Genomic DNA, 14,405 nt, shown 5'->3' on the forward strand with positions numbered 1-14,405 from the left:
TATTATGTTGAGGTACTTTCCTTCTATACCCAATTTATTCAGAGTTTTTATCATAAATGGATGCTGTATCTTGTCAAATGCTTTCTCTGCATCTATTGAGATGATCATGTGATTTTTATTCTTCATTTTATTAATGTGGTGTATCACGTTGATTGATTTGCGAATGTTAAACCATCCCTGCATACCTGGAATAAATCCCACTTGATCATGGTGTATAATCTTTTTAACATATTGTTGTATGCGATTTGCTAGTATTTTCTTGAGGATTTTTGCATCAATGTTCATCAGTGATATTGGCCTGTAATTTTCTTTTTTTGTGTTGTCCTTGTCTGGTTTCGGTATCAGGGTAATGTCGGCTTCACTGAATGAGTTAGGGAGCTTTCCCCCCTCATCAATTTTTTGGAAGAGTTTGAGAAGGATAGGTATTAAGTCTTCTTTGAATGTTTGGTAGAATTCACCAGGGAAGCTGTCTGGTCCTGGACTTTTATTTTTGGGGAGGTTTTTGACTACTGTTTCGATCTCCTTACTGGTGATTGGTCTATTCAAATTCTCTACTTCTTCTTGATCCAGTTTTGGAAGGTTGTATGATTCTAAGAATTTATCCATTTCTTCCAGATTGTCGAATTGCTTGGCATATAGCTTCTCATAGTATTCTCTTATAATCTTTTGTATTTCTGAGGCGTCTGTTGTAATTTTTCCTCTTTCATTTCTGATTTTACTTATTTGTGCCTTCTCTCTTTTTTTCTTGGTGAGTCTAGCTAAAGGTTTGTCAATTTTGTTGACCTTTTCAAAGAACCAGCTCTTGGTTTTATTAATTTTTTCTATTGTTTTTTAGTCTCTATTTCATTTATTTCTGCTCTGATTTTTATTATTTCCCTTCTTCTACTGATTTTGGGCTTTGTTTGTTCTTCTTTTTCCAGTTCCTTTAGGTGCATTGTTAGATTGTTTATTTGAGATTTTTCTTGTTTGTTGAGATAGGCCTGTATTGCTATAAACTTCCCTCTTAGAACCGCTTTTGCTGTATCCCACAAATTCTGGCATGTCGTATTTTCATTTTCATTTGTCTCCAGGTATTTTTTGATTTCTTCTTTGATTTCTTCGTTGACCCAGTCATTGTTCAGTAGCATTTTGTTTAATCTCCATGTATTTGTGGGTTTTCTGATTTTCTTCCTATAGTTGATTTCTAGTTTCATACCGTTGTGGTCAGAAAAGATGCTTGGTATTATTTCAATCTTCTTAAATTTATGGAGACTCGTTTTGTGGCCTAATATGTGAACAGTCCTGCAGAATGTTCCATGTGTATTTGAAAAGAACATGTATTCTTCGGTTTTTGGATGGAATGCTCTGTATATATCTACTAGGTCCATCTGTTCTAGTGTGTCATTTAAGGCCAGTGTTTCCTTATTGATCTTCTGTTTGGATGATCTATCCATTGGTGTAAGTGGAGTGTTAAAGTCCCCTACTATTATTGTGTTACTGTCTATTTCTGTTTTTGTGTCTGTTAATAATTGCTTTGTATATTTAGGTGCCCCTACATTGGGTGCGTGGATATTTACAAGTGTTATATCCTCTTGTTGGATTGTTCCCTTGATCATTATGTAATGCCCTTCTTTGTCTCTTTTTACAATTTTTGTTTTAAAGTCTATTTTGTCTGATATGAGTACTGCTACCCCAGTTTTCTTTTCATTGCCATTTGCATGGAGTATCTTTTTCCATCCCTTCACTTTCAGTTTGTGAGTGTCTTTAGGTCTGAAGTGTGTCTCTTGTATGCAGCATATATATGGGTCTTGGTGTTTTATCCAATCAGCCACCCTATACCTTTTAATTGGAGCATTTAGTCCATTGACGTTTAAAGTAGCTATTGATAAGTATGTACTTACTGCCATTTTTTAACTTTTTTTCTCACTGTTTTAGTAGTCCTTCTCTATTCCTTTCTCCTTCTATACAGAATTGATGGTCTCTTTAGTTTGACCTCTGTCTGAAAGTTCTACTCTTTAACTCTCCTCCTCCCTCATTTTATGTTTTTGATATCATATCTAACCTCTTTTTTGTGCATTTGTATCCATTGCCCTCTTATCGTGGAAATAGATAATTTTTCCTATTTATGGTCTTCTCTTTTCCCCTTAAATCAGTCCCTTTAACATTTCTTGTAGTACTGGTTTCTCGGTGACAAACTCCTTTAATTTTTGCTTGTCTGGGAAATTTTTGATCTCTCCTTCCATTTTGAATGATAATCTTGCTGGGTAGAGTATTCTTAGCTGTAAGTTTTTTCCTTTTAGCACTTGAAATATATCTTGCCACTCTCTTCTAGCCTGTAAGGTTTCTGCTGAGAAGTCAGCTGATAGCGTTATGGGGTTTCCTTTGTATGTAACTTGTCTTTCTCTGGCAGCTTTTAGGATTTTCTCTTTATCTTTAATTCTAGACATTTTGATTATGATGTGTCTTGGTGTGGGCCTCTTTGGGTTTATCTTGTTTTGGGGCTCTCTGTGCTTCCTGTACATGGATGTCTGCTTCCTTCCTTAGGTTAGGGAAGTTTTCATCTATTATTTCTTGAAATAGATTCTCTGCTCCTTTGTCTCACTCTTCTCCTTCCGGGACACCTATAACACGGATGTTAGTGTGCTTGATGTTGTCCCAGAGGTCCCTTAGACTGTCCTCACTCTTTTTAATTCTTTTCTCTTTTACCTGTTCACCTTGGGTAAGTTCTTCTAGTCTTTCGTCCAGCTCGCAGATCCGTTCTTCTGTATCCTCTACTCTGCTTTTGAGTCCCTCTAGCGAATTTTTCATTTCCAGTATCGTCTTCTTCATTTCTGATTGGTTCTTTTTTATATCTTCCATTTCCTTGTTGACATTCTCACTGAGTTCATCTATTCTTCTCCCCAGATCAGTGAGCATCCTTAACACTCTTAGTTTGAACTCCCTGTCGGGTAGGTTGCTCATTTCTGTTTCACTTAGTTCCTTTTCTGGAGTTTTGTCCTGTTCCCTTACTTGGAATGTATTCCTTTGCCTCCTCATTTTGTCTCTTTCCCTGTGCTTGTGTCTACGTATTAGGTAGGTCAGCTACGTCTCCTGTTTTTGGATAGGTGACCTTATACAAGTGATGCCTTAGGAGTCCTGCAGTGTGCTTCCCTCAGTTCTCAATGTTCCAGGGGTGACCCCTATGTGGGCTACGTGTGTCCTTCTGTTGTGCCCTGTTTGCTCTCCCTGTATGCGTTCAGGTAGGCCAAGTTATACTCCTGGTCAGGTGTTGCAATGCTCAGATGTTTGTAGTTGTTGTGGGCCCTTCAGTCTCTTTATCAGATGTGGGGAGCCCCAGCACAGTTGGCTGCAAGTTCTAATACCACATTTGTGTTGCAGTATTTTTTTTAAGTGAGTAGGCTCCCAGGGTGGCAGGTTGTTAGGTTCAGGGCCTTACAATTGCTGTAAGCCTCCAGCCTTTAGGTCTCTTGTTAGCTCTCTGAGGATTGCAGCTGGGTGGGGCTGGCCTCAGGCACAGGAACACCCAATTGTTTCAGGCTTTGGAAGGTGGGGCAAACCCCCTATGTGGGTCTTTGAGAAGCACAAGTCTTCTGCAGCTGACAAGCCCTGCCGCGCACAGGTCCACACACACAGTCAACACAGTCCTGCCCCGTGTGTGTGTCCCAACCTCCCAAAGTGGACCCAGTCTCTCCATGGCGGGAGCCCTACACACTCCACCACTGCCCCACACTCTCCACCTGCTCCTTGTGCACGGCTCAGTTGCTAGGCCTCAGAGAATCCAGTCACCAATCTGTGCAGGCCCACAAGTTGCCTGAGGGCTTGTTGTTGGGTGGGGCCAATCTCTAGGGTGGGCTGCCTGCCCTGGCTGAGCTGGATTCAATTGGTGCTCTAGTGGGTGGGGCAGACCTGGGCTAGCAGGCCCCAGGGAGAAGTCCAATGGCTTCTGTGTCAGCACGCCCACACCGGGCCACAACAATGGCCGCTGCCAATGTCCCAGTCCCTGGAGAGGTCTCACCTCTCACCAAGATGCACTCAGGGCCTATCAGGTGAGTCTCTTTTCACCAAAGCACTGTGCATCTTTCTTTCTGGTGATTTTAGGATGCTTTCTGGAACGGGTGAGTTTGCGCGGGCCCTTTAAGAGCCGGTTTTACTTTCTTTGTGAACCAGCTTTTCTGGGGGTACTCCCCAATGTTTTAGTAGCAGGCAAAGTCAGATATTATGCCACTCGTCTAGATTGTGCTGGGTCCACAAAATGCCCACAGCGGGGACGCTCCCGGCTCAGGGCCCCGCGCCTCCAGGGAGGGCTGCTACCTGTGAGCTGCTCCCGGGCGGCCGTGAAGCGCTACGGCTTGTGAAGGCGGCATTTTTTCTCTCCAGAAGGGAGTTTCTGCCTCTTCCACCTCAATTAGGATTGTCCGTTATTGCAGGAGTTCCTCTTACCCACTTTTCAGTTCTGTCTCGGGGGTAATTTTTCCACGAGTAGTTGTAAATTGGCTGTGTCTGCGGGAGGAGGTGAGTTCAGAGTCTGCCTACGCCGCCATCTTGACTTCTCTCCCCGCAACAGCATTTTAACACTTTGAATTTCACTGACATCTGTCCCATAAAATGTTTGTTAATATAATCGATACCAAAGGCAAATGATATAACCACTAATAAAGAGTGGAAACCTTTGTAAAGGATCTCTATATGAATAAGTTTCCCTTTGCTAATATTTGTTTTCCTTTGTAACAATTAGTATGATGAGAGTTTTTTTCTTCTTAATTAAAAAGGAAGCATAACTTATCAATAGCTTATGTAGACACTTCATTATAAGAGAGTTAGGGGAGTTTTTAGAATGAACATTTCTATTGTGGGTAATCAGAAAAACAAGAATTTATAGCTCAGCAATAAATAAATAAATAAACCTTTCAGAAATGTTTATTGTTCTAGCTCATTAAAATGTTATGTCTTTTGGACAGTATTTCTTAAAGGCCATAAAATAAATAGTGTACTTTAAAAGTTTTATTGGCACATATTTCCTTAGTCTAATTTAACCCTAGTGTTTAATTATGCTGTCTCGTACAGACTGGAAATCTGGCAGTTAATATTATTTTTCTGTTTTAAAAGAAAAACATTTTCTTCCAGGGCTAGCTTCCATATTCTTGAATGTGTTTATTTCACCCTGCCTTGCATTTTCATGAGGTGAAGTCTTGAGACTCTGTCAGAGCTAATCGGGATCTGGTATTTCTTTGTGTCCTAAAATTATGCAGAGATTTCAATTAATAACTAATCATGCCCCTGGCCTGGCAGAATACACAAAACAAAAATCCTGCATGTCAGCTACCAGAGTTAAATTTTAAATCGTTCACTACGCAAAGCAGGGACAGTGTAATAAACATTTATTGAGTACCTGCAATATACCAAAGCATTTCATGGACTACAGAAGAGCATAAGGCACCATGCATGTCCTCAAATATAGAAAAATTCTAACCTTTTCCATTGTGCCTTCTATAAATGCACTTCATAGCAAACAAATTCCTTTACCTCTCCAGGAAACTTGCCTTCCACCTACTAGTCCTATTTAAAATCTATGCAATAAGAATATCTCTTCCCTTTTAGTCTTCCTTAGTGGAGTTGCTTTTCTCACGACTTCCAAACCACAAGGATAGATATTCAGAGTCAATATTTGCAGAATATTTCAGACTTCTTAGAGGCGTATCATTCAGATGGACTGTCTTCTCCTCATCCTCATTGTCTTTGCTAGACCTTCTTGATAACAGTCCTTGAAGACTTGTACTCAAGCTCGGCTGCCTTTTTTATCCACCCCGTCTCCCAGAATCATCCTGAGCATGTTCATTGTCTCCATGTTCATTGTCTCTTCCAGTGCCTTTACCCACTCAGTCCTGAAGCCCTTCATCCAGTCCTGAGCATTCTCAGATTTGCCTTTTTTATCATCTTCTATGGAAGTATTCCAATATCCTGCTAGCGATGTCTTTGGATCTGTGCGTTCCTCTCCATTCTATCCTTTTCACAGCTAGTAAAGTCATCTTTTTAAGCACAAATCTTTTTAGGATTTTCCCAGGCTTAAACCTTTTCAGTAGTTTCCCATTACCCAGAGCAGTGCTTCCCACCTTTCCCCATGGGGACACACATTGGAAAAGGTAATAAATATGCAGGGGTAAATTGAGGGGGAAACTTGGACCTGGAGACCACTAACCTGGGACCTCATGCTGATTCAAGCCCTGCCTCAGGCCTCAGGTTTACCTTCTGGTGCATTCACTGGGCTATCCATGTAGAGGATGAAGCCCAAACTTCTTAGCTTTGGTGTCTTACTTGGGATTCTCCCTGCCAGTTCCCTCCCAAAGTGGAGTCTGGAACAAGAACTTGAGTACAGGTAGTTTGGAAGCAGAAGCCAGGGATTAGATAGCACAAGACAAGGAGAGGAGAAACCCTCTGAACAAAAGGGGCTCAATTCCACTCAGGACCATCTTAGAAAATGCCTAGAATGAGCCACAAAATTGTCCCCCAGAAGGACAACAGGAGAGCAGGACCTTTTACCACAGACTCTTGTCTCCCATGGATTGTGAGTTGCCCCCAGGGCCATTCTGTGCATTTCCTGGCTGCATCTGCATCCTATCTCAAAGGACTTCCTGCTTCAGAGAAGGTCCTTGAGTTTTATAAGCTGGGGTGGGACAAGTGCGTTGAACTGTTTACCCCAGCTGCTCTGTACTCACACAGGCTAGATGTTATGGAATGGAGCATTGTAAATGTCTGGTACTGTCTACCTCTGTATCACTCAGATCTTGTTGTGCTTCATGTTATGTCCACTCTGTCACTAACTCTATAAGGAGTGGCTGGTCATGATATTTTGAAAAGTAAAAAAAAAAAAGGGCAAGACTTATGACCAGGGGGTTAGTGGACCAGCTGCCGGCTCCACTAGTCTCAAGCTGATCTTAAGGCTGTGATTGAAGTTCATCATCTCCCTTCTCTGACACCCATTTCTGATTGTCCTCACCTTGAGCCAGCACTTCTGCTAGTTTGCCTGATGAAATGGCCCAGACTGTCATCCCATGACTGCCTTGCCCTCTCAGGCTGTCATTGCTGTACTCCATGTTCACTGTTACCACCAGGCATGGAAGCACCAAGAGAGATCCCAGTGACTCTCCAGCATTTCCAACATCCTCCTCTCCACCCCGCTCTATAGCAGCAGTCTTCTTTCCTCATAATGGTGAGGGCTGTTTATCTCACCTGTCCAGTAGCTCTTCTCTTTGCCTGGTGAGCTGCCAGCATGAGAGTCATGAAGTAACCAAGCAGAGCTTGAGCTACAGTGGAGCCCTTACCATGTCCACTAGTGCGATGGTTCTCAACCAGAGATGGTTTTCCTCTAAGGGACAGTTGGTAATGTTTGGAGACATTTTTAATTGTCACATCTTAGAGAGAGGTTGCTACTGGTGTCTAGTAGGTAGAGGCCAGGGATGCTGCTAAACATCCTCCAACGCACAGGATATGCTCCCACAATAAAGACATATCTGGACCTAAATGACAATGGTACCAAGGTTGAGAAACCCTGTCTTAGTAGAAATGATTCATCCCTGGGAACTTGGACTTCTAATCCCACATAGTCTAGAGCTGTGGGGACAGGAAGGACACAGTCTGCAAGTGGTTCCCTATGAATGATGGTGAAAAGGTTCGTTCATTCCACCCCTTGGTTCCCAGACTTGTGTATTCTAGCTTTTGGGGACACAGTACCAAACAGCATCCCTTGGTTCAGTGCATATACTGCATTCCAGAGGATAATATCCTAGAATTTTCCATTTAAAAGATGAGAAGGCTGGGACATTTATCTACTCACATCTTGGGGCTGTGGGAAGACTATGATGTGGGATACTGGCATGGTGATGTAACTGTACATTACAGCTATGCTGAACTCACACGGGTGGAAGAGACATACAAAGACCAGAAGCATCTGCTAAATGTAGAATATATTCAGAATACAAGGGTGGGGTCTTTTTCTTTATTGTCACTGTATTGCCAGCACCCATAGAAGTGCCAAGCACATAGGTTCATATGAGTGGCTTAATAAGTATCTGTTGAATAAAGATGAAATAACTGTAAGTAAACAGTGAATCAATGAATCAATCAATGAAGTCTTACCTAAAATTTTCCAAGTATATTGAATATTTTAGTGTGGTTATCAGTATCTTCTTAAATGAAGAAATTCAGGATCTCAAATTTATGGCTTCTCTATAGATGTCATGATGGTAGCATTCAACATATCTCACATTTGTTCACGATGTCTCTCTTTTCTGGATTTGATTGGCCATTATCCAGTTTAGAGTAGTAAGTATAAAATTTGCTTTTTGGATTCAGTATTCTCCTTTTCTCTTGAATGATGGTTTAGCCGACACATTCATGAAGGCGTTATTTGTGTTAAATTTTAAAAGAGGGATAGTATTTCAGTGGGTGAAGATGGAGTGTAGAGAAGACAACAAACAAACAAAAACATAGGGATAAGAAATTTCTGAGTGTGTTTTCAGGTAACAGTGGCTAATTAGAGCTTAGGATATATGAAGTATGTACGCAGGAGTAAGAGGAAATCTTTGAAAATATAATTGGAGCTACATTTGCCAGGTCTTTGAGTAGCAGGCTAAAACATCCTCACACCTTCATAAATGGTCCAGTTACTCACTGTTTATGATGTTCTGCCTCTACAATAAAGCTCTCTGACAGTATGCTATATGCTTTGTCTCTGAGACTATTCTGTCCAAATCCTGTTAGTCTCTCAAGACCCTGCACCAGTTCCGCCTCTGGCGTCAAGTTCTTTCTAACCACTCATGTCTACCCACATAGCTTCCCCTAGCTTTTATTTTTTGCACTTCTTAATTCCCACTCACCTAATACTTGGCATTGTTTCACTTTTATCTTCACTCCTCAACTACATAAGAAGCCAGTCAAGGGTGACAGTAATTCTTTTTGTCCCCTATGTCAGCAAGCAGAATATATGCACATAGAAGATGCAGTAAATAATTGGAAAGTTAAAAGCATCCAGTTTGATGATGCTTATCTGAATCTTTTCTAATTTTAATTTTTTTTTTTTTTTGGTGAGAAAGATCAGCTCTGAGCTAACATCGGTGCCAATCCTCCTCTTTTTGCTGAAGAAGACTAGCTCTAGGCTAACATCCATGCCCATCTTCTTCCACTTTATGTGGGAGGCCGCCACAGCATGGCCTGACAAGCAGTACATCGGTGTGAGCCTGGGATCCAAACCCAGGCCACTAGCAACGGAGCGCGTGCACTTAACCGCTACGCCACCGGGCCAGCCCTGAATTTTTTCTATATGTAAATCAAAAAGAATAGTATGTTTGGGGAAAAAGGTTAGGAGCATATAGTTGCACATATTTTAAACTTTGCTATATACCTGTTTTTTGTGTGCATCCAAAGAGATGAGTAGAGTAGAAGGAGGATATGTGTGACAGTGTGGCTGTATTTGTTTTAATATGTTTCATGACTTTTTGTTGCCTAAACTTCAGACAGTAAAAGAATCCAAGTGATCAGACTGGATTTCTTTAGCTTTCACAAATTTTAGAACATTTAATTTTAAAAACTTAATCTAAAGATGTAAACATATGTTGATTTTTAATTTGATACCATTAAGTAAAATGATAAAGATATAAAACTTTTTAGATTAAACCACATACATTTGTTATACTCACCACTAATAATGGTAATAAAGGGTTTTTTTTTAATCAATATATTTTGTCATTATAATAGTCATTGTAAACAATGCAGTTTTCGTACTTGGAGATTCGTCTTTTGGTGGATTCCTTCCTTCCTTCCGCCTACCTGCACTTGCTCTCTCACGGGCACCCCCACTCAGTTTTCGCTTCTTTACTGCATACTTTTGCTTTAAATTATTCTTGATGGAATCTTGTTTTTGTCGGCTTATTTCCTAGATGGGAAGTGATGGAATTTTACGCCTCAGTACTTCAGCTCTAAATAATGAATTCTTTGCATATGCAGCTCAAGGATGGAAGCAGCGACTGGCAGAAGGTAAATTTCTATTTTCCGTTATTATTTGACATATTTGATACACATAGTGTACTGAGCTTTGCACCTTTCTCTGATTTCCAAGTCTTTTGTTCCCCCTGAAGTATACTTTAATTTAGTAAAAACTCACATCCTATTCCAAGTGACTTCACTAATTCTTTTGTTGTGTTGACATTTTTGGTGTCTGGTATTTTTGAAGAAAGCATGATGTTATCTGGGACAAAATAAGAATTTTTAATATAGCAAGATTTTCTTTGGAATGGTAATTTTAATTACAGTATTTGATGTGTTTTGTAATTTCTTAATGTCCTGGAACCTAAAGAATCTTCTTTTAATAATTCCTTCCCCTGAAGCCACCACTTCACCATATCCTTCCTTTAGTCACCAAGCTTTTTGAAAGACTGAAAAATACCCAATGCTACCACATTTTTACTCCCTAACCCACTCAAATTGTCATAGTTGGGTCTGGCCCCACAGTGCCCAAATAATCCCTGCTAGAGAATAGGAATGGCTCTCTGATGGCAAAGTCCAGTTTTTTCTGCCCAGTCCTTACATTTCATGTTCCTTCTCTAATATCTCATTTGTTTTTTACCCCATCCAATTTGAAACCATCTACCTTAGACATTCATAATATATTTGAAATCGTTACCTGGGGTACATATCTGACGGCGTTTTCTCAGCTTCTTTCAGGTGTTCCTGTTCTTCCCTCTGATGGTAGATGTTGATGTCTCCACCATTCTCTTCCCTGATATTTTCTTTTGTAATTATACGTATTCTCTAAGCATCCTCATTCACCACTGGTTTCAGCTGTGGCCATAGGCAGAAAACTTCAAATTTGGGTCTAACTCCTTTTTCCTAATCCTCAGTGTTCTATTCCAAATGCCTACTGGATCTCCCTAGCTGATATCAGACATCTTAAAACCAAAATGCTAATATTAAACTCACTATCTTCCCTTATCTACTATTCCTTCTGCCTTTTCTCTTTCTGTTAATGTCACTGCTGTCACACATTTCCTCACTTTGAAACCTTGATGACATCTTTGATCCTCTTCCATCTCCCCAGGTCCATATGATTATGAACTGTTGATTGTGCCATGTGCCACAGCTACTGTCCTGACTGTAATCTCCACCTCTCATCTTGCTACTCAGTAGCCACCCTGCTGGAGTCCTATAATTTCTTCACCTTGTTTCTAAGCCACTTGTTTGGCCACATTCCTCCCTCACTGAATGTCACCAGGACCTCCCTCTGTCTTTTGTAGGAAAAATTCAGAACTCTCGTTAACATTTGCATTGGGTAATTGGCCTCAGCCTACCTTTCCCCTTTCATTTCATCCTATGTTCTACTCGCAATTGGCCACTCAAAAGAACATAAATATACATATTCATATCTCTGTGCCTTGTAAGTTAATGACTTTATAAAAGCTTGATCGTGCTTCAAAAGCTAACTAAAAAATCAGTTCCTATATGTCATTTTCCCTCATCAATTGAGGCAGAATTAAGTGTTTTCTCTTCTATACTTTCACTACATTTATTCTTAATGGCCTATCCAGGGCTTTTGACATTTTATTATAGCACCTGTGTGCCTTTTCTCTCACCAGACTGATTTCATTAACGACAGTGAATATACATGCTGTCATTTGCAGCCCCTAGCATGCAATGCATTTGGTAAATGTTTTAGAGTTCATCTGTGACTCAATGACTATTTGAGTGATGTTCATAAAAAAGAGAAGCTGTAGAAATATTATCAGTTCTCAGCCTTTTACTTTTCAACATCCATAAAAATTTACTCATAAAAATTTACTCAAATTAATTACATGTTTTCTTTATTAATTAGCAAGAGATATGACCACTTTTACTCAATATATAAGCATTTTCTTTCTAGGAGAATTTACTCCAGAAATGCAGTTGCGGATAAGGCAAGAAATTGAGAAGGAAAAGAAAACAGAACCTTGGAAAGAAAAATTCTTTGAAAGGTTTTATGGAGAAAAGTAAGTACTAGAGCATTTTTTTCTCATTTCTCTTAGAAGGAAATGAAAATGTAATTCTCTGCTTCACATAGCACACTTATATGCTGTAAAACTTAATAAACCTGTGATAAAAGGCAATAGTCCCTCAGTGTAAGAAATTGCAGGTAAAATTATAGTGGCATATCAGCACTTAAATTTAAAAACATGCATTTTCAAGGGTTTATAACTTGTCTATGAAAATTCATTTTGGACTGAAAATAGCACATGAAATCCTATAGAAGTCAATTTTGGCTTCTTAACTGGATTTTAGTAAAAATCTCCTGTATTTAATCCAGATATTTTCATTAATGAATACTTTAGAGATAAGTAGTTTTAGATACATATTTAATTCTCACATTTTCCAAAAATATTGACTATGCATATATATTTGTTTAGTCCTTGTTTTGGGGAAAGGCTGAGGTATTACCCTTTACTCTATTTTCCTTTTTGAGTGTAACCTGTTTTTAACTTATTTTTATTTGTGTGTTTGTTTCTTTTTTAAATAATACCAGCCACACATAAGTGTGGTAATGACTGAACTAAATTGAAAGTAGTTTCTCCTTTGTCTCATTGTTAAAAGAAACATGTTCTACATGGGAAGAATTGGAGTCTTATAGACAATCAGATTCCTAAGAAAGGAGTAGAGATTGAGGAAAATGGACAGTAACTTGAGTTACTTAGTAACTCAGTCCTCTTAGTAGAGGAATTTGTGCTTTAACTTCCAACATACACAGTTATTGCTGAGAGTTGTTGTTTTGTGTAAAAGACACTGGGGTGGTCACAGGTAATGAAACCTGTACCATTTGATCTAATTTCACAAAATTCCCTCTGTAAATGGGGAAAAGCATGCCGGAAGGAGTCTCACATGAGAACTCTTCATGAAAAGGAATCGCATGATTGGTCAACAGGCTGCGTACTGAGAGTAGGCTAGCCTTCGGTGAACTGTCCTAACCAGCAGTGCTCTCGAGTAGGAAGTCTTGTTTTTAATTGCTGTCCTAGGACTCCTGGATACGTATACATATTTAAACAAAACTAAAAGGAGATAATTAACATCTTTTCTCAAAAACTAAAAATATGGCACGCTAGTTATATGCTTTCATATATAGTCACCAACAGTATTATTCAAGCCTGGCTGCATCAAAATCCTCATTGGAGCTTTTAAAAAGAGAGAGAGATTACTGGGACCCACCCCAGACATACTGATTGAGACTCTCCAGCAGTTGAGCCCAGGAATCTGTATTTTTAGATACTTTCCAGGTCATGCTGATGCCCAGCAGGATGAAGAAGCCTGGAGGATGACATTGAAGACCACTTAGGATGCCTCCCTCACCTTTTGTCTGACAAAGGGACTGTTGGGAGCACTCTTCAGTAATGGCAGAAGCATAACCGAGTTAGTTATCTCCAAAGCACTGGTCCTTAATTTTTATTGACTGTTGGGCCCATTCTTTTATTAATTCAACAATATTTATCCAACGTCTCCTCTCTGTCAGACATTCTCCTAGATGCCGGAGGTGCAGTCAGTCATCTGTAGGGCTTCCTAAGGCTCTGCCCTTACAGAGCCTACATTTTAGGGACCGTGCATTACAGGGAGTTTTCTTTCACTCAACAAAGAATCATTGAGCCTTCTCTGGCTCTGACGTTTCTAAGAGCTTTGCAAATATTCACTTAATCCTCTCAATACTCCTACAAGGTGTGGATATCATTATTATTCTTATATTTAAAAAAAGTTTAGGAACCCGAGGGACAATGAAACTAAGTAATTTTCCCATGTTTACACAGTGTGGTTAAGTAATTTACTCAGGATCTTAATCCTGAAAATCCTTCTCAGAGAAATTTGCACACACACAATGTTTTACATGAAATTTAGGGGCCTCATAGACTCCAATGGATAGCAGGCTAAAGGCCCCTGCCCTGGAGGGTGACAGCTACAATACTGTGAGTACAAGTGACTCTCCATCACCATTACTGAGCTCTGAGGACAAACAGTTCTTTTACTTAACCCTTTGCTTGCTGTAGTTTATCCGTAGAGTTTCTGTCCCCTTACATCACAGGACTCCTTGCTTGTTCTCTTTGGTCTTTTATTACGTACTGGATGACAGATGTATTCTGGACATTTCATTGACTGCCCTTCTAATTTTGTTACTTCTGTATTACCTGCATTCCCCCAATATGTGAGGGAGTTTTTCTGGCATCAGTTTTCAGTGGAGTAATACCATGTGCCTTTTCATTGCTCCAGGTTTTCCCAAGAATGTTGCCATCCAAACTCATCTCGAGTTAAGATGTCTGATTTAGTTTTCTGCCTTTTGTTTGAGATCTTTATCGTGGTTCTTATTGGCTTACTCTGCTTGTAATATAGTACTGTTTTATATTCATTTTAGTTACTTAGAGATCATC

At 39.8% G+C, this 14,405-nt stretch overlaps 1 protein-coding gene across 1 annotated transcript in view; it reads left to right on the forward strand.

Moving 5' to 3' along the window:
- Nucleotides 1-14,405, forward strand: part of ASXL3 (ASXL transcriptional regulator 3) — a 129,155-nt gene that overhangs the window by 99,893 nt on the left and 14,857 nt on the right. Inside the window, exons 8-9 of the mRNA XM_087439117.1 lie at nucleotides 9,912-10,008; nucleotides 11,888-11,993. Coding sequence (XP_087295243.1) covers nucleotides 9,912-10,008; nucleotides 11,888-11,993 — 203 coding nt within the window. The remainder of the gene's footprint in view (nucleotides 1-9,911; nucleotides 10,009-11,887; nucleotides 11,994-14,405) is intronic.

This window comes from Ceratotherium simum, chromosome 14 (assembly GCF_057802395.1).
Source record: "Ceratotherium simum simum isolate JZ-2026a chromosome 14, ASM5780239v1, whole genome shotgun sequence".
Classification (NCBI taxonomy): domain Eukaryota; kingdom Metazoa; phylum Chordata; class Mammalia; order Perissodactyla; family Rhinocerotidae; genus Ceratotherium; species Ceratotherium simum.